At 41.6% G+C, this 18,565-nt stretch overlaps 2 protein-coding genes across 14 annotated transcripts in view; one reads left to right on the forward strand and one right to left on the reverse strand.

The window, feature by feature from the left end:
* The window catches only part of LOC133489515 (phosphatase and actin regulator 1-like), a 40,422-nt gene extending 37,087 nt beyond the window's left edge, over positions 1 to 3,335 (reverse strand). For 4 of the 5 annotated variants that reach the window (XM_061798678.1, XM_061798679.1, XM_061798681.1 and 1 more), the window contains exon 1: positions 1,923 to 2,491. The gene's annotated coding sequence lies outside the window, so the exon portion shown is untranslated. Of the gene's footprint in view, positions 1 to 1,922; positions 2,492 to 3,203 lie in introns of those variants that run through there. The other variant, XM_061798682.1, reaches the window with a different exon arrangement.
* Positions 2,758 to 17,552, forward strand: LOC133489518 (NAD-dependent protein deacylase sirtuin-5, mitochondrial-like). 9 transcript variants are annotated; one of them, XR_009791955.1, is made up of 12 exons: positions 3,023 to 3,327; positions 3,791 to 3,895; positions 4,758 to 4,891; positions 5,069 to 5,294; positions 5,476 to 5,563; positions 5,649 to 5,702; positions 6,837 to 6,960; positions 7,895 to 8,010; positions 8,133 to 8,258; positions 11,986 to 12,513; positions 12,573 to 12,765; positions 17,078 to 17,552. XR_009791955.1 is itself a non-coding variant. In XM_061798688.1 (9 exons), the coding sequence occupies exons 2-9, from the start codon at positions 3,796 to 3,798 to the stop codon at positions 8,203 to 8,205; spliced, it is 915 nt and encodes a 304-aa protein (XP_061654672.1). In that variant the 5' UTR covers positions 2,758 to 2,894; positions 3,791 to 3,795; the 3' UTR covers positions 8,206 to 9,146. The 9 variants fall into 9 exon arrangements, 4 of the variants coding, with proteins under 4 accessions (XP_061654672.1, XP_061654673.1, XP_061654669.1 ...); XR_009791957.1 differs by having other exon boundaries at positions 12,670 to 12,765; positions 17,075 to 17,552; XR_009791956.1 differs by having other exon boundaries at positions 12,670 to 12,765.
* Positions 17,553 to 18,565: the final 1,013 nt, after the last annotated feature.

The raw sequence follows: 18,565 nt of genomic DNA on the forward strand, positions 1-18,565 counted from the left end.
TCAGAAGAAATCCGACACACTAAGGAAATCTCCTCCAAAACCAGCAGTCATTTTCATTTCCATTAGAAACTTGGGGCTATGGGTTTACGACACTGAAACTGTTTTCAAAAACTGAAACATCCCTCAAATAATTTCAGAAAAAAAGAAAGTCTTTAGATGCCTCATGAACCTTCGCAGAATTGCATAGTGCCTTAAAAAGGAATAGCTCCAGGCCCAGACGGATTCTCAGCTGAGTTTATGAAACATTTCTGGTGTATGCTAGCACCGTCATTTTGACCGAGATAAAGTGTAAAGACCTCATTTGAATTTGAATATGAGCGCAGCCGCGATAAAATGACTACAGAAACCAGGCAAAGACCGCATTCACCCACCCGTTACTTGTAGTTATATATTTAGATTGTTCAACTGTTGTTCTGCTGTGGTGTGTACTGATTTTCTCTATTCACATATTTTTGGGAGTTGAATCACAACTCTGTATTAAATATAAAACAAACTGTATGTGTTTAGCTATAGCATTTTAGCTAAGAGATAAAGGAGAAAGATGAATCGAGATTCCATGTGAATGTATGTTTTGATGCTATGCATGAAAACACGGATACTAACCAAAATCCGAAGACCTCCCTCCCCCAAGGCTGATCTATTTCAATTCAGATCAGCGGCAAAATGTGATCCACATATGCCTGAATTGTGTCTAATTCTGCCAAGCTCTTTTGCGTCTTGTTTTTGCTGATGAAAAGAATCATCACACATAGCTCATCCAAAAGCCACAACCTTGCCCACAAGCTTTTTGGTTTCCTTGGCGATAAGCAAGCTAAATTCTGCTCTACTTCTTCAGGTGGAAGTGAGTCAACAGTGCTGTTGTACACGTCGCCCCCGTAGCGTCCGCACGCTCTCCCGGTTTGTTGTAGAGTAGAGAGAGATAACAAATGCACAATGTTACCGACAACAAGCTGCTCACAATAGGAGGCCATTAATGCTTATCTAAAAAAACAACACGTGTGCACCAAACACAGATGAGCACTTTTTAAAAAATGTTGGTTTTTTTTTTTACATACACACACTGGCTCATATTGCACACATACATAATAATAGCAACCATGTTTTGGACCTCTCTCTCCTCCTTTATGCCTCCCCCTTGTAAATCAAAATTATTCATTTATCTGTTTGTATTCACCCTGAAATTGACCATTATTACTCATTACAAAGTTTGTTTACGCAACCGCAGATGGGGGTGGCGTCCATGGAATTTGTATTTGATGGTTATAATCTCATCTATCTAATCTAATCTAATCGTGAATGGGTATGACTCGAACGTCCTGTTTTGTATTTTGCATTGATGCACCAGAGGCAGCAATGTGACATATGACATCATCCTGGTCTTAACACATGACAGCTCAATATGGATGTGGCATGTACAACAACAACACAGCTCAAAGTGTGCACCCCCCCCCCAAATAAATAAATCAAATCAAAGTCACGTCACTGTAGCAACGGGATGCGAGTTGCCTTATAAAAGGTGATGGAGACCTATAAATAATCAAAGTGGATTGCGGGTTGCTTGGTCAAAAACAAGAAGCAGAATTTTTTTTTTTTTTTTTTTTTTTGTGCGTTTGACCAGCAGCAGCAGCAGCAGCAGCAGCAGCACAGCACAGCACAGCACAGCATGGGGCAACTCCAGGACACGTTGACGCCTCTTCTCCTTACGTAATGCACTGGTAGTAATTAGCAAGCATTCAAAACGCCGCTATTCACTTTAACATTTGCAGTATGAGTCCACAAAGTTGCGTAACATCTCAGGTCTCATCCGCCGCTGGGTGGACGGACGCGGCCCAAATGTAGGAGTAATAAATCAGATACTGTATGTGGTATTATTTACGGTTCGACATAAATCATGTAAAAAAAAAAAAAAATGACGATCCTACCTGTACGCAGGTTGAAGGAGAAGCGGGCTTCGACCAGATAGGGGGTGTCGCTCCTGGAGCGCAATCTGCGGAGCCAGTCGGCTGTCAGTGCCGTCCGGAGTGGTCGCCATCAACCCGGGCCAGGGTCCGCCGGTGACTGCTGGCCGACTGGGGCGCGCTCGACCACCACCGCAGCGGCCACGCCGGGAGGAAGATATCGATGAAGAGGAGCAAGAGGAGGAAGAGGCGGAGGAGGAAACAGAGAGAGAGAGAGAGAGAATTCATTCACATTGTGCAGCAGCAGTAGCATCCTACAGACCATAATAGTCATACTACTGTCCTGTATTTATATAATATATTCATTCAAGGAGAAACATCACCATTGTTTAGTCATTAATAAAATATTTAACACAGTGGACACAATGCAAAATTGCTTGCATATTTGTTTTTTGTTTTTTTTTCTATACAGTCCAAATGCATCTCAATCTGTGATTTAAAAAAAAAAAATCCTTATAGTCTGATTTCTCGATAGCGTTAAATTGGTTTTAATTAGCTGCCAGCTATATAATCAAAATGACAAAAAAATACAATACAATCATAAAATATTTCACACCGTTTTATATGATTTCTCTCAAGAGAATATAAAAAATCTCAAAAAGGTTGATTGGAACCGTTCATGAATAAAAAAAAATCCAAATAAAAAAAATATTTTCTGAGATATTTTCCCTCTTGTTTTACTGCAAACACTATTCTAAATAAACAAATAATATAATAATAATAATATTATAAACGATGTATGTGACGTCAGCAGGCTTGTAAATGAAGCAACTTGAATGAAGTGCAATTTTAAAGTTCCCCAAGAGAGGGCGCTCGCCCCTCCCCTGCAACATTTTAAAGCGGACTCCACGACACTTAGATGAGATATACGACTGTGTCGAGCAAAGTTAAAAGCGATCCAGCCCCGTCGCCTGCCAAATAACTACAAAAATAGAGGTAAGTACGTCGCGAACACATTAGCAATGAAAGCTCTTTTTGTGTTGACTTAACGTTTTTAACGCGGGCTTTACGACACTCGGGTAAGATTTACGACTTTGTGTGGCTGTGGCGAGAAAGGTAAACAATTAAAGCCCTTCCCGTCGTCGCGCTGCAAGTTTGAAGGCACCAAAGAGCTACAAAATACAAATAAGTGTGTCGTGATACATTAGCAAATAGAGCTATTTTAGTTTCACATTCCGGCTAAACAATTGTGTAAAACAACGCCTTTTAAAAAGTTCCTTTTGAACGCGACACGACGAGGCTTACGTTAACATCTCGCGAGGATTCAACAGTAAGCAAACAAACGACCAAAATCTCTTTTTGTCCATGTTTGTTTTCGCTTTTGGCAGTCGACGCAACACCAACACTCAAACGAGTAATTCCAAAGACAGTAAGTGTAAGATGCACGTTATTGAGTGTAGTCAGTTTTATGACTCCAGAGTTGATGTGACAAGCCTATTTGTTTAATCTCGTAAAACCTGTTCGAACACAATTTTTGGGAAGTTTGCTTTTAATGCTCTCAGGACCCGCCCATAAAGTAACTCAGTGGTTATAGGAAAGACTAAACGGGTGTTCTATTTAAAAAAACAAAACAAAACAAAAAAATTAAAATAAAGGAGCATCTTATTTTAATAAATGACACACAAAAAGACTCCAGGTTAGTGCGCCCTTCAGATTGCATTAATGCAGCTATTTTTATGAACAATATGTAATGGAGGAAATGTTTCTAATGCGTGCCTTGTTGAGTCTATTTCAATAACAAGAGTATACCACATTTCTGTTGACGTGAACTTGCAACAGCCATACATCATAGCACAATTAGTTTATTTGTTTCCTCTTAACCTCTGTTTCAGTGACAATGCTGCTTCAACATCGAGCTATTGTGTCACTCGGCCTCCGGATGTTTTCCACTCGTGCGACCGGAGGACCTTTGGCGGACGTGACGAGTTCCAGCTCAGGTAGCATTGATATGAATCAACTTCTATATGCAGTGGGGAAGTAATGATTTAATCATTTACTGCCAGCCTTCCCAGTTAACATGGATATTTGACTTCGAAAGCCGTCAATGGCAGTGAATGTGTTTTAAGGTGATATTGGATTCATCGAATTGCATAAAAGAAAAAAAAAAAAAAACACGTACTTGATCCCCTACAACTCTGCCAGAATTGTAGCAGAGTTGTCTGTCCACATTCATCTAGTTCAGCCGCGTCACTCGGTATGCAGTTGGCTTTAGGCGCATCTGGTCTTGGAATCAACTTTATCTTTCTTTTTTTTGTTTTTTTTTTTAATTTTATTTTTTATTTTTTTTTAACCTTCCAATCGCTACATCGCCACTGGCAAGATCGAGGAGTCAAAAGATGTCAAGGACAAGCTGGTAAACCTACAGCTTAGAACTGATATCAAAACCATCAGGAAAAGGCTTGGTGAGAAAGTGACAACTGTTCGTGCCTTTATTCCAAAGTACAGTAGCAACTCCTAACTTATGATTTGCTTGGGGATCAAATACTTATTCCACTCAAAAAAATTGCACAATGTTCGATAGCTTTTATGTTTTTGGGAACTTTGTTACTGATATTGTCATAGTCATAATCCATAATCAATAAAGAAAAAAACAAAAAAAGTGACTGCTATCTTTGTAACTATGCAAACTTACAAATGATTTCCTCCACTGTATGTAGGCTTAATGATTGCATCTTTGAGATAAAAGTATTGTCATTCCAGAGGCTAATTTAGTGGTACTAAAATATCATCCTACAACTGCAATTCTTCATAAAATACTGCATCATATATTCAATTTTGGAATCATTTTCTGGTTTCCAGACATGTCAGAATTCCGAAAGGCCTTTTCCAAAGCCAAGCACATAGCAATCATCACCGGGGCCGGCGTGAGCGCTGAGAGCGGCGTGCCGACATTCCGGGGCGAACATGAAAAATGGAGGAAATGGCAATCACAAGTGCGTGTTTTTGTTTTTCTGACAAATGTATCTTTGCAACTTTTTTAGATTTGTCTCAGGAACGACAGCCACGAAAGTGAGAATGGTTGTTTGTTCCATATTTAATGGTATTTATGTTAATTTCCTTCGAGAAAAAGTTGATGTAAAACACTGTAATCTATCCTTTGGATTTGACAGGACCTAGCTTCACCAGAGGCTTTTTCCCGCTACCCGTCACGTGTCTGGGAGTTCTACCATCACAGGCGAGAGGTGGCGCTGAGCAAGAAGCCCAACGCAGCGCACGTGGCCATTGCGGAGTGCGAGGCCCGACTGAAAAAGCAGCGCCGCGAAGTGGTGGTCATCACGCAGTGCATCGACGACCTTCACCAGCAGGCCGGCTCCAAACACGTGCTCAGGATTCACGGTGGGCGAGCGGCCACGTTGGACTGACAATTCAAATTCAAGTTGTTGTCACTGACAAAATGCAGGTCGGAGCTTCAAATTTCAACCACAGTCGTCGTGTTCTCAGCAAAGCAGATCAATTGAGTGATCAGTAAGAAGCAAGCGCTTCTTCCAAATGAGTGACCCGCTGTGTCTAACTGCAGGCAGCCTGACGGAGACACGTTGCCTGAGTTGTGGCGACGTGAACGTCAACAAGCGCAGCCCCATATGTGCGGCCCTCAAGGACAAGGGGTACAATACACCGCTTCACCTAGTACCGCAGAACCTGATGTGCTTTTCGATTTCACACTTTTACCCCTTTCTTATTCTCGTGTAGGTCACCTGACCCCAATACGGCCGATGCTAACATTCCAGTGGATAGACTGCCAAGGTGAGACTACTGTCTTATTTGCCATTTACAAATCGAACATTTTATACTACATTTAGTATACAATATGTAGCTTTTTGTGTCTATTTGCAGGTACAAAAAGTACGCGTTTCTCCTTAATTTTAACATATTAACATTTGAACACATACAGTAGCCGAAACCCCTTTTTCCTTTTTTTTTTTGTATTGGCACAGATATTGTATTTTCCTAGCCTTCAATTAGAGTTGAAGCATTTTGGGTTCTCAACTCCCTACCTACTCAAGTTAAGCACTAGAGGGCAGTGATGCTCTAAGGCGGGTTTGACATGTTTTACATGTTTCCACAGGTCCAAATGCCCAATTCTGAGCTAATACATCGAACCTTTTTTTGGGCCGTCACCATGTACACTATATGTCAAGTGACACATATCTGATATGGCTTTTTTTTTTACATTGACAAAACATATAATAACAAATAAATGCTTGGCAGTGTCAACACCGACGTGAACAATAATACACAAATAATAGAAATATTAGCATAGTATTTAGTTGGCCTGAGCAGAGACTTCCCGGCATTGATCTAAATGAGATGACGCCATCTGCAAGTATTTAGTTGATTTAATAATGGACACACCCCTAATGTTGCGTATTTACATAATTGCAGATGCCACCTATCGGTGTATGGAAGAGGCTCTATTCCGATATGAAGATACCCGAGTCCGTGCGTTTTTGTTCTCTTTAGGCTGCCACGACGTATATCCCAATTGTGCCAGTTGAGATCAAGAAAAATCAGAATCGTCACTTGGAGTCCTACAAAGTGTAAATGCAGCCTTAAAGACGCATGAGCAACGACTGAACAAACTGTCAGCAAACGTGCACTTCAGGGTTCCACTACAGAGTACACACCCAAAAAAAAGTTGATGTCGTCTAACCGTAATATATTACACACTATATTAACACAACTAATATTGCATATTAAGCCACAGACCAGCACAGAAGTGCTCTTTGGCAAGCAAAAAAGGATTTCTCAAGCTACATTATGCTCAAATGTTCCTCACCTAATAAACTTCAGTGTGTGTCACCCAATTTATAATTGGGCATACGGGAGCTTCTATTTCACAAATGTAATCACCCAAAACTTTGCTGCGCTTTTCACAAGGTGTTCCGAAAGCGATTGCAACGGTCTGCTGAGGCCTAACGTGGTGTTTTTCGGGGAGACGCTGGACTCTCACCTCCTGACCAAGGTGGAAAAAGAGCTGGAAATCTGTGATCTTTGTCTGGTGGTAAGTAGTGTGCGTGTTATCTTCTCGAAAGCTTTTTGTCCCGAATCCTCTGATAGCGGCGTCTGATCTAGTAGACGCCGAGCACCAGGTGCGTCGCGCATCGAATAAATGCTGCGGCTCACAGAGTCGCCTCCCTTCGCTCCCCCTTTTTTTTTCTTTTTTTTTTTTTTCTTCTCCCCTTAGGAAAAAAGAATGACTTTTACTATGACTGATACCACCAATGTGTCACGGTAGAAATTATGATCACGACACACGTGTGCCATCCGTAACGCCGAAGACAAATAAAAGCAAAAAGAAAGTCTGGAGGTGCCGGCCTTTTAAAATGGTTTCATTATTATTGCACAGAAAATCCAGTTTTTATTCCAGCCCTACTGGCTCAACCCGGCACTTTTGTAAATGATTGACAGACCGTTCGCTCATGCTTCCTGAAATCACTACACTATGTCATTGGCTATTCTTTTCCTGCGGTGCAAAGTTTTGAAATAATAATTCAAATGAAATCCGAGGCATTAGATTGGGCCAGAGAGGGATGATTTTTCAAAAGATTTCATTTGAATAATATATACTACTTTCAGGTTATAGACAGTTTGAACATATATGCCAGAGTGGTTTTTTTTTAACTGCAATCGATTTATTGTTTTTACATCTATATGTTTTTATATTTTACAGTACAGTGCTATTGTATTACATTAAAAACGGAACCAAAATCTTTTGGTGTTTTTTGGGGGGCTGGAATAATTGTTCTTTTTTATTTGCAGGAAAAAAATGAAAAATGTATTGAATATTATTATAAAAATGCATTTGTACAAATAAAAGCCTTTGCAGTGGAGTGCCCTAGCCCTCCATATGTGCAATAAATAAGTGAATGTAAAACAGTGGTTGTTATGTTATGTGGTTCAACGCTGTCTAATTGCTGGCTGTTGTTGTCCTCTAGGTGGGCACGTCATCAATCGTCTACCCGGCAGCCATGTTCGGCCCCCAGGTGGCATCCAGAGGCGTCCCGGTGGCGGAATTTAACCTTCGAGCAACACCTAAGTCCGAGTACTTCACGTAAGTCCAAAAAGTAGGAATCAAGCAAAATAACGCAAATGGCTGAAATTATGTGAGAGATGTTGGCCTGACAACATCCTTGTCATGGTTTTCTTTTGTTTTGTTTTGTTTGTTTGGCACAGGTACCACTTCCAGGGTCCGTGTGGAACGACGCTACCTGCAGCCTTGGCACGGCACCAGTCCGAGGTTGTCTAAAAGCGCCCGCGGGAGGAGGACCACCGGTGGCTTCATCTACGGGGCAAAAGAAGGTCGTCGTCGTCGTCGTCGTCGTCGTTGTTTTCTATACCAAATGTTTGCCTTAAAAGCAGTTAAGATGGCCTGGGTGCATAGAATGTAGCTCTGCACATCTCTTATTACTTGAATATATCGCTCGAAATGAGGAAATGGGATATTACGTAGCTATGCAGATGGATTGTTGCTCAAGGAGAGGGAATGTTACACAAACTTGTTCCCATAGACGACTCGTTCTGACATTTTCTCCAATGTACTGTACGGTGGAACCTCCGATCGGAAATAATGTAAAGTGATGCCATTCGTTCCAGACTGCAGATTGTCACCATTCTCAAGCATTCTGTTGAGGCCATGTTTTACGTTACCTTCCTAACTCTTAAATGAACCCCCGAATAATACAATTTAACCAAAGTGAAACTACTCACCTGACGGACACAAAGCGGAGAGGGATGTTTTGGGAGCCATGTGTTTTGCAGGTACTGATTGCTGCGTTACTTTTGGGGGCACTGGGCTTTGGAGGTTCCACTGTACTGGTCGGGCATTTTGTAATCTGGTATGAGGCGGCGGGTAGAACGTTAACGTTAACGAGGAGTTTTTGGTGTGAGAGGAGAACATTTCTTCCCTCACGGTGTTGATGCCGATGCCTTGACCAAATGTTTGCTTTCAACTTTACAGAGCAATATTAGCTCACGTTACAGACATTTATTCTCAGGCTCACTGACATAAGTGTGGCCAAATATCAGTCGTGTTTCATTCAATGCCTTCTTAGGGTCGATGATTGCAAAATTGCTTGTTTACGTCTAAAACTAATGCACACGTTCTTATCATGTACAGTACTCAAATTATATTGATAGTCAATCAAAAATAAGCCAATTCAGGAAGTTATTAAATCATTTTAATATGCATTTGCTGGTCTTGTATTTGGTGTCTGTCAAGTGGGGTACACAGCGGTTATTTCTTTTTAAACAACTGATTTTTACAGACATCGCACACATGGGAAGAAAGAAATTGTCGTGAGTGAGTGCGCTTCTCTCCAGGGTTTCCTCAACCTACTATCGTCATTTCTATTGGACTTTGAACACAACGCACAATAATTCAAGGACATTTTAATTTGGCACAGAACAGCTTTTTACTCAGACGATCGGCGACCCAATAACTTGCGACCCATTTACTATTATTACGGTATTATTTTTTGATGTATAGTGCATATTTATTTCAGGTCAGACAGCACCACTGCAAATGAACACTGACACGCACTCCCCCCCCCCCCCCCCCCAAATAAACAAAAAAACAATGCCCCGTGGCAGCACTACTACTTATTGGTGCAACATGGATGGATCCACACCTACAGTACAATGTTGTGTGTGTGTGCGCGCGCGCACACGTATGTGCGAATATTGATTTCCTGTTTCTGCGTGCGACTGATAATCACGTTACTGGCGAAATGTGTCAGGCCTGGTGGCAAGCTGCGAACCGAAACTGTTGACTTTTGTTCCGAGCTGCACACACAATTTGATCAGAGTTTCATTTGGTGTATTATATATACACACTGTTGTTTCAAAGTATGGGGTCGCACAGACCGTTTTGTGTTTTCTGTATGAAAACACACCATTGTATATGCACGATGCAGTTTGAGTCTTTTTTTTTTTTTAGCACAAATTCTAGACTCCATTTCTGATATATTTGTTAGTGTTATTCAATTTCTATTTCCTTCACAAATAAGGACATTATTTAGTGACCCCCTCACTTGAATGTTAGTATATATCCTGTATGTAGCAAACAATATAATTGAATAGAAAATATAAATAATATACATTTATTTTGCCATTTTCAAACATTTGTCAAAATTAATACTGAAAATAAAGATTAGGAGTTTAAAAAAAAGAATAAATATTAATGAGAAGACCACAGTGTTTGCCGCTTTTTATGCATTCTAATAAATGAAATGAAAGCACATTCATTTCAACAGATATGTGCACCACTTAGTGTGGAAGTTTGTGAATTGAATTACAAGTTCATCAACCAGGTGATAGAATATTCGTGGTCCTCGTTGAGTTCTGTAGTACTTTAAAACAACAAAACTCGCGCGCACACAAAAACAAAATGGTATAAAGAATCCTGTATAAAGACGTGTGCTTGTGGCACTTCTAAAAAAAGCGCCATTAAAAATAACCATACAATGTGCAAATTGTAAACCCAACGAAGGTATTTTCTTTTTATAGCACATCACAGCAACAACACTGAGAGGAAGACTGTGCGGAATCTTGCTTTTCGTGCACGCACGCGCACACACGCGTACACACGCGTACCCTCATACAAAGTGCAATCTTCACACAGTGTCATCTTGCTAACCTTTCCCTGAACTGCGCGTGTGCACGTGCTTAAACGACTCGGCTGCCATGACAAATCCTTACAGTTAATCCCAGTTGCCACCCCCCCCCCCTCCTTCCTCTTTATTATTTTGGGATTTCTGTGAAGAAATATTTTTATTTTCGCCCTCTGTGTTTTGCGACGCATAACAAAAAGAGACAAAGAAACAATCAGCGGTATTTTTGTGTGTTTTTGTACATCGTCGTCGTCGTTGTTTTAATGTACAAACAGGTGTGCAGCCCTGTCGCCCACCGCCTCCCACGCAATGCTGATAGGGAGAGAGGGAGTTGTTGTTTCAGCACGGCTAAGATGGGGGCCCAGGTGCAGGCTAATCTGTTCTAGCTCGCCACTAATTAGGATCAAGGCTAGCGGCCACTTTCTCCCGATTATTGATCACTGGCCAGAGAAGTATTTGTCTCCCATATGAGAGCAGCACATGGCCCTCAAAGGCCTGTTTGCTGGAGCTTGTTTGTGTCAGCTGCAATTCAATTTTCCTATATGGTGCAACCTCCGCAGTGGAATACAATCTGTTTCCGCTGGTGGTTGGCTTCCAAGTTGTTCAAAATGTCTTGTACAGGCAATCTTTTTTTTGTTATTATTATTATTATTATTATTTTTTTTTTTTTAAAAGAGCAAAAAAAAAATTCACACGGGGTGGACTTAGTCGAATAACTCTTCTAAGTCGACTTCTAAAATAGGTCGACGCAAAATTTCCCCCCCCCCAAAAAAAAAGTTCCACCCGTGACCATGTTTGCGCTGCAGGAACCAATGTTTCACACGGACATTTATTGCAGACGAACGCAGTTTTGGGCCCACTGATAAACTTTGCCAAAAACGACAGGGGAATGTCTGTAAAAGATTTTTAAAACACTGTTAGATGTTTAATGTACATAAAACATGATTCATGAGTGAGACGAGTAGTAGTTAGCGGTTTTCGACCTAAAATGGTAATCACTCGCGTGCTAATGCTAATCGTAATTGCTAACTGTTTAGCATGTAGCATTTTGCTGTCTCCGATTCTGTACACTAAATTAATACCATACACTCAGGACCAACATGCTGAAGGATCCAAGTCCATCCCTTATAAATTAGAGTAAAATGAATGTTGGTTAAAAAATAAATAAATTATAGTCTAGGGGGTGCGATTATTATTTGATTATTTGAAATATATATATACATATATATATATAAGAAAAGATGAATGCGGCCAAGTACAGGGATATCCTGGACGAAAACCTTCTCCAGAGTGCTCAGAACCTCAGACTGGGCCGAAGGTTCACCTTCAGACAAGACAATGACTCTAAGCACACAGCTAAAATACCGAAGGAGTGGCTTCAGAACAACTTTGTGACTGTTTTTGAATGGCCCAACCAGAGCCCTGACTTAAACCCAAATGAGCATCTCTGGAAAGACCTGAAAATGGCTGCCCACCCACGTTCACCATCCAACCTGACTGAACTGGAGAGGATCTGCAAGGAGGAATGGCAGACGATCCCCAAATCCAGGTGTGAAAAACTTGTTGCATCATTCCCACAAAGACTCATGGCTGTGTTCGCTCAAAAGGGGGCTTCTACTGAATACCGAGCAAAAGGTCTGAATACTTATGGCTGTGTGATATTTCCGTTTTTCTTTTTTAATCCATCTGCAAACATTTAAACTATTATGTTTTTTTCTGTCAATATGGGGAGCTGTGTGTACATTAATGTGGAAAAAAAAGAACTTTATGTGTGTATATATATATATATATATATATGGGAATTGTTATGTGTTGTGTGATGCACGCCTGACGTGACCTTGCCTCGCCGCCCGTGAGCTGTCAAGTAGTCTATTAAAAGATGAGTTACGTCGGAATCGCGGACTTTGCAGGTTGAGGCCGCATGAGCCGATGCCGGGAGCGGAAAGGTAAGATGGATTTCCTTCCCTGCGTTTTATTCGCTAATTGTGTGTGTTTCTGTTTTCAGATGTGCTTTCAAGCCTAAAGGAGACATGCTTTTTTTCACAATTTAATATTTTTCCAGCTCTCTTGTCTGTTATCTGCTTTTGTCCAAATACCCCAAGGATCAAGAGGTAAAAGACACTTTACACACCCTGGCTCTTGCTTGCTGAAATTAGACTGTTTGAGGACGTCCCACCCTGTACACTGCTGGCCTAACGGTGAGAATGGATTTTGTCACCATGATGCTCAGGGGTGGAGAAAAGGGATTGAACAGCACCTATAAAAACAAAATAAGCATTTTCACTAATGGAGGCAGCACTTCATACGCTACACTGTGTAGATGTGTACTGAACACAGATAGCTCTGTCATCACGGCGTCAACAACTTCACAGAGCGATGAAGTGCCACTTGTCAGAAGCTAACGCTGTTAGTTAATGCTAATTTGTGCTTCCAACAAAACTCAATGCAGCCCCCCCTTAACTTTTTGGGCTTTGACATTATAGTGCCTCTGCATTATAGTGTGTCAGACAGTGTGGTCCAGCAGTTGGAATATCACCAAAAGCAAAACAGAGGGTCATGAAAAACAAATGTTGATTATTAAGTCATGATCATTCATGGGTTTAATTGTCAGGGATTTAAAAAATAAAAAATAAAAAATAATTGTGAACTACATTTCCAACTGAGACCTAATTAGTTTTTTGAATTCCATGGTGGACCGAGTTAAATGGTCTCACAGGCCATATATGGCCCATGGGCCGTAGGTTGCCCAACCCTATTTGAGTCGCTCACTATGCTGATAGTTCTGGAAAAGTTTTCCTGATTTCCTAATTATTTTTTTGGGGTAAAACTTAAAATGCATTTAAATGCAGCGGTTCACCTCGACTGTACATCTTTCACCATATTACGGGCAGTTACATGTGTACAAACACATGCACAGATGATCTTCGTTTTAGCGGCGGCGGTGCTACATAAGTGGCGACTTCCTTCCTAGCACATTTTAATTAAGAATGACACGAGCTCATTCGCGGTGCGCCGACGTTTCCTCTCGGGGCTCTTTTCTGGCGGCTGGTGTTGTGCAATTATCAGGGCGCGGGACGCCTGGGTGCACGCGCACACGCACACACACGCGACCTCGCCTCTCCTGGCCCACACGTCGATGATGCTCAACTGCTTTCAGAGTCCATGTTGGATCAGAACTATGGGGTGTAGTGATTCGCAAAAAAAAAACAAATCGTTGCGTGTTCTTAACATTTACGATTGTCGTCCCTGACGGTTTTCCGAGCAGATCAGGGAGTTAGAAAAATCCAAATCAAATACTCGATGGTCAGTATGCGTGTACTCCGCTTGACATTTACGATTGTCAGCACAGACTGTTTTTGGAGCAGGTCTTGGAAGAATAATCACTTAACACACCCCACACCACATGATGATCGCTCAGGATAATCTTGAAAAACCATTCCGCACCACAGGATATATGCTCTGGATAATTTCGTTAAAACACCTCATACTTGGGCCTTTGAATTGAATCGCAAGGGAGGAGAAATGCTAACAATCGGCTCGATCGTCAGTGTGCATGTACCCCGCTTTAGACCTCTTTTTTTTTTTATAAATGCTGCGAGATAAAGCGACACGTGTCGGAGGATATTTTAATTGCCGGCGACGAGCTGTTGAGTCATCAGGCTGTTAATTCAAATGGTGACTTTGCAATGTGAATGTCAAGAGAGACGTCATCATTTCAGATGCCTTTGAGTTTTCTGTGATCGTGAGAGTGTGAGAGACGGACGGGAACAGAGAGAAAGAGGGAGTGAAAATGAGAGAGTGAGAAGGCTTCCATCTCTTTGCCTGATGCCCTTGCTGTGGCGCTCGAAGGCGTCAGACTCCCACAGGCCTCCCTGTCTTTTGTCCTCACGGGGGACACGAGGAGTGTGAGCGTGCACTTGCGCCTGAAGCCAGCCAAAGTGCACCGAATCACACTTTTTGGTGTCATACGTGGGCTGCCCCCCCCCCAGTCACCCTGCAGCCCACCTTCACACCGGCACATCAGGAGCCGCCTATCAATCAAGCGCAAGCATGTGAATGTCACATGTTCAGCGCGCTGAGCAACATTTGCATCAAAGCAACGCGGGATGTCATACGAAACGGAGGGGGGGGGGGGGGGGACAAAAGAAACAAAAACAGCATTGCTCATTAGTGATATATGGGGGGGGGGGGCGGGCTACTGCTGCACAAGGAATATTGAAACAGAGATGAGGCGATGATGGCATAAAATCAATGCGAGATTAATCACGCGGCGGTCAAGCGGCTAAAAATAACAAGACGGTTTTGTCACATTTGCATATCACCTTTTGTGGCAGACGACGACAGTCCTCCTGTCCAAACCCAACCATTTGCATAACAGTCAAAGCCTTGTAAATGGCAGCGTCAAGCATGTTTTCACCGTGTTTTCCATCAAGTGGAGGCAGCATAGCTAACACAAAATGATGAGTAAAAGCTATAGAAAGTAATAGAACAACATACAAGTATTGCTTTGCCACCATCTTGTGTTATCCAGACAATGATAACCCTTTTCAGGCGGGGGAGCAATTCCTCACAGATTTTGACTCTCCGTGGGGGATGGGTTCAATTATAGCGGCTAAAGAGGAAATATTGAGTATATTACTAAATATTATTCCGAGGGTGTGTTAGATTCGCAGAGGCCGCTCGCTGCTCAAGCCATACACGTTTTTCATCACACCTTCAAACGGTTCCCAGATGTCTTGATAACACGTCCGTGACTTGGATTCGTCAAAATAACGTCTACTTTGCACACACTGTTTATTGCGGCGCTCGTATTAACCGAGCGGCTGTGACCCCGCCTCATATACTGCTGGGCCAATGGAGAGCTTGCGAGTTGGGATGAAGCGAGCTCCCGTACAGACGATGCAAGCATTTTCACTCGTGGCGGCAGCACTTCATACAGTTCGCTGTGTGTAGGTGGCGCATGTTCACCAAACACAAATACCCCCGCTAGCACTGCTGCCGTGTCAACAACTCCCCCAAACTATCAAGTATGAGTTCATTTGATTGATCTATTCCTTCCAAGGGACACATGGAAAAGTGTCGAGTAAAATTAATAACCGAGCGTTGAGTTCAGGTGTCTCTTCTGGTGATGATGGTGACACTTTTGACTCCAAAATATTTAACCTCAACTGGAAAATGATCTGTTATAAAAAAAAAAAAAATAGACCAGTGTGGGACATTTGCTGTGTCATCACAATAATCTGTTTGTCCCCTTTTCGTTGAGATTTTTACAGTATGTTTTGGCGATATTAGGATAAGTAGGTCGCATTTGCTTTTGTCTTCTCTGTCCCATTTGGTTTTGGCCCTTATGAATAGTTTACCACGAGAGTCACACAAGGGTCACATTCATAAAATAGCAGAGGGCTGAAATGGAATACAAGATGGAGCTTTTGTGAGGCTCACATTTATTTCAGCTGTGCAACCCTATCACATCGGCAGCATCCGGCATCTTGTTTTAGTTAGAATATATCATTTACAAAATGTATATATGATACAGAAAGGTCAACATTCTATTACTGACTGTACATTTGAGCTTAACTATTCGGTCAATAACAAACGCGTGTTAGGGCCACATTGAAAATAATAAAAATACACTTAAGATTCACGGTCTAATCCAACGAAAATCAAGTTTTATGATTTTGGAAAAAAAATTTGGGGTATGAAGTTGCGATATTTTTGACAAAAGTATTTGATGTAAAAAAAAGTTTTTGGTTTCGAGATAAAAGTCAATTCATATCAAGAATAAGTAGAGGAAAAAAGGGCTTATTTTTCAGATAAAAGTCATAGTTATATTTAAATAAGGGCATTTTCAAATCATGAAAATATGCAAATGTCCATCTCTAAAATATATATATATATATATATTTCTCAACAGTATATAGCTTTATTCTTGTAAAATAATGAAATATTTTCTTTTCAGTGCGAGGCTGATAGTCCTTATTGCCAATCCGTGTCAGTGGCTGCACCAAGTGAAAGCGCAAGCCATCAACCCGCGCGGCCGACCCACCGTGCTACGTTGTCACCTCAAAACCGCTCGAAATCTTCTTGTCATTTGGACTGGATGTCAGTTTTAGGCTTTTTTTGTTGGGGCGTTTCTTTTTGTACAAAACTACTCGAAATTCCCATGAGAAAAGGCTCTTGTCTCCCAAACCAAAGTTTCAGGAATAGTTACTTTGAATGAAATCTATTCAGCTCACCCAATGTTTTTTGGACACCGTCCCCTGCTTTCCACCTGATTTAAAAAAATATATATATTTTTTGGTCTCAATGGTTCCTGCTGTCCAAACACACAATGGTTCACCAAAATGTTCCTTGTTCCAGTTTAATGTTCTGGTAGGAGAAAACCACAAGTATCTGAAGGAAGCAGTTATTTTCACTTTGACATTGCACACTATTTTTCAAGCTGATTTTTCCAAACTTGTCTGCTGTTTCTTGTCCGTTTGTCTTCTCTTCGGTCCCAACGGACAGCAGAGTCGGACCCGCGCAAGTGGCAAAGCGGGGAAGAGAAGGGAGGAGGGGGCAACAGAAGGCACGAGAGCGTCGTCGTTGCGTGGCCGGACTTGTGCGTGGACCATCCATCTGTCAACTTTGTTCCTCCCTCAGCCTGTGAATGCATACTGACTAATCTTCCTGTGGTAATGAATGAAACCAGAGCCGATGGTGGCGGCGCTTCTGCCAACAACTGCCAACAAAGACGCATGTGCGCATGCTGTCTGTCCCTTGTTTGCGGTACACTGGTATCTTCGCAAATGAGCTGCTCTTATAAACCTGACACTTGGGAACCCGAACCCGTATCTCTTTTTATATCAAGACCATTTCTTACATTTTTTTCGGGACAGTTTTGAACAGCACATGTTTTTAATACGATTTGAATAAGATGTATTATACTGCCCCTTGTGGCCAAGGCGCACAAACAAGGAACTGCGTGATAAATGTATGAAATGAGGATGCGTTTGAATTCTTTAAATTCTATTTAATTGTGTTATTATAGCGTTGTAGATCAGCTGTGGCCTGCATCCGTGCTTGCACCACAGACTGCGGGCGACTCACAAAAAAGTCAGCCGGGGCCGATATTTTCCCCCAATCAATATGATTAATATGTCAACGTTTGGTCGTCAGCGTAATGCGGTAGAGACCAGTCGTGTTAACGTTGGTGTGGAAGGCGGGGGTGACAAATATATTGAGCATTCCCCCCCTGAATTTTAGATGCATCAATCTGGTGTAAGATATAAAAAGTCTACACACCCGCGTGCCAATGACAGTTTTTTTGTGATATACAAATCAGTTTTTCCAAGATAAATCGTTGAAATGTTTTTTCTCCCCCCCCCCCAGCATTAGTTAACCGACAACATGTACATCTCAACTGGGGGGAAAAAACGACAAAAATTTAGCGACAAGAAGTAGAAATAAACAAGTGAGTTAACGTGGTTGCACCAATGCGCATGCCCTGAATGGGGATGCGGCTGTGCTCAGAATGAAGCTATCACATTCAAATGTCATCTTCAAATGGGAATCAACACGCCGCTTCCACCATTTAAAGTGACTCTAATTAACATCTCAGCTGTCCTAGTAGGCTTTTCCTTGTAGTCACATCCGCAGAGAGCTTCTGCAGCATCAGAGGGATACAAAAAAACAATTCCAAACCATCAAGATCATATATCATATGTAATTCTTCCAAAGACTCAAATTAATATATACATATAAATATTGATAAAGAAAAAAAAGGGGCTGCAGTGAAAAGGGCAGGTGCTTGAGCACCGCCTGGTGTGCGCACATGCCTGAGTAAATGGTTCATTTTTGTTACTTTTTGTAGGCCGATAGTGATTTTTAGTATACTTCATGCTTCATCACTTGGAATATTGTGTAAATTGACCCCTCTTCATGTGGATTTCATTTATTATACTCGTTATAATCCCTGGGCAGATTCCACAACAAATGGTCAATCATCAACATTATTGG

This window comes from Phyllopteryx taeniolatus, chromosome 14 (genome assembly GCF_024500385.1).
Source record: "Phyllopteryx taeniolatus isolate TA_2022b chromosome 14, UOR_Ptae_1.2, whole genome shotgun sequence".
NCBI classification, from domain to species: Eukaryota; Metazoa; Chordata; class Actinopteri; order Syngnathiformes; family Syngnathidae; genus Phyllopteryx; species Phyllopteryx taeniolatus.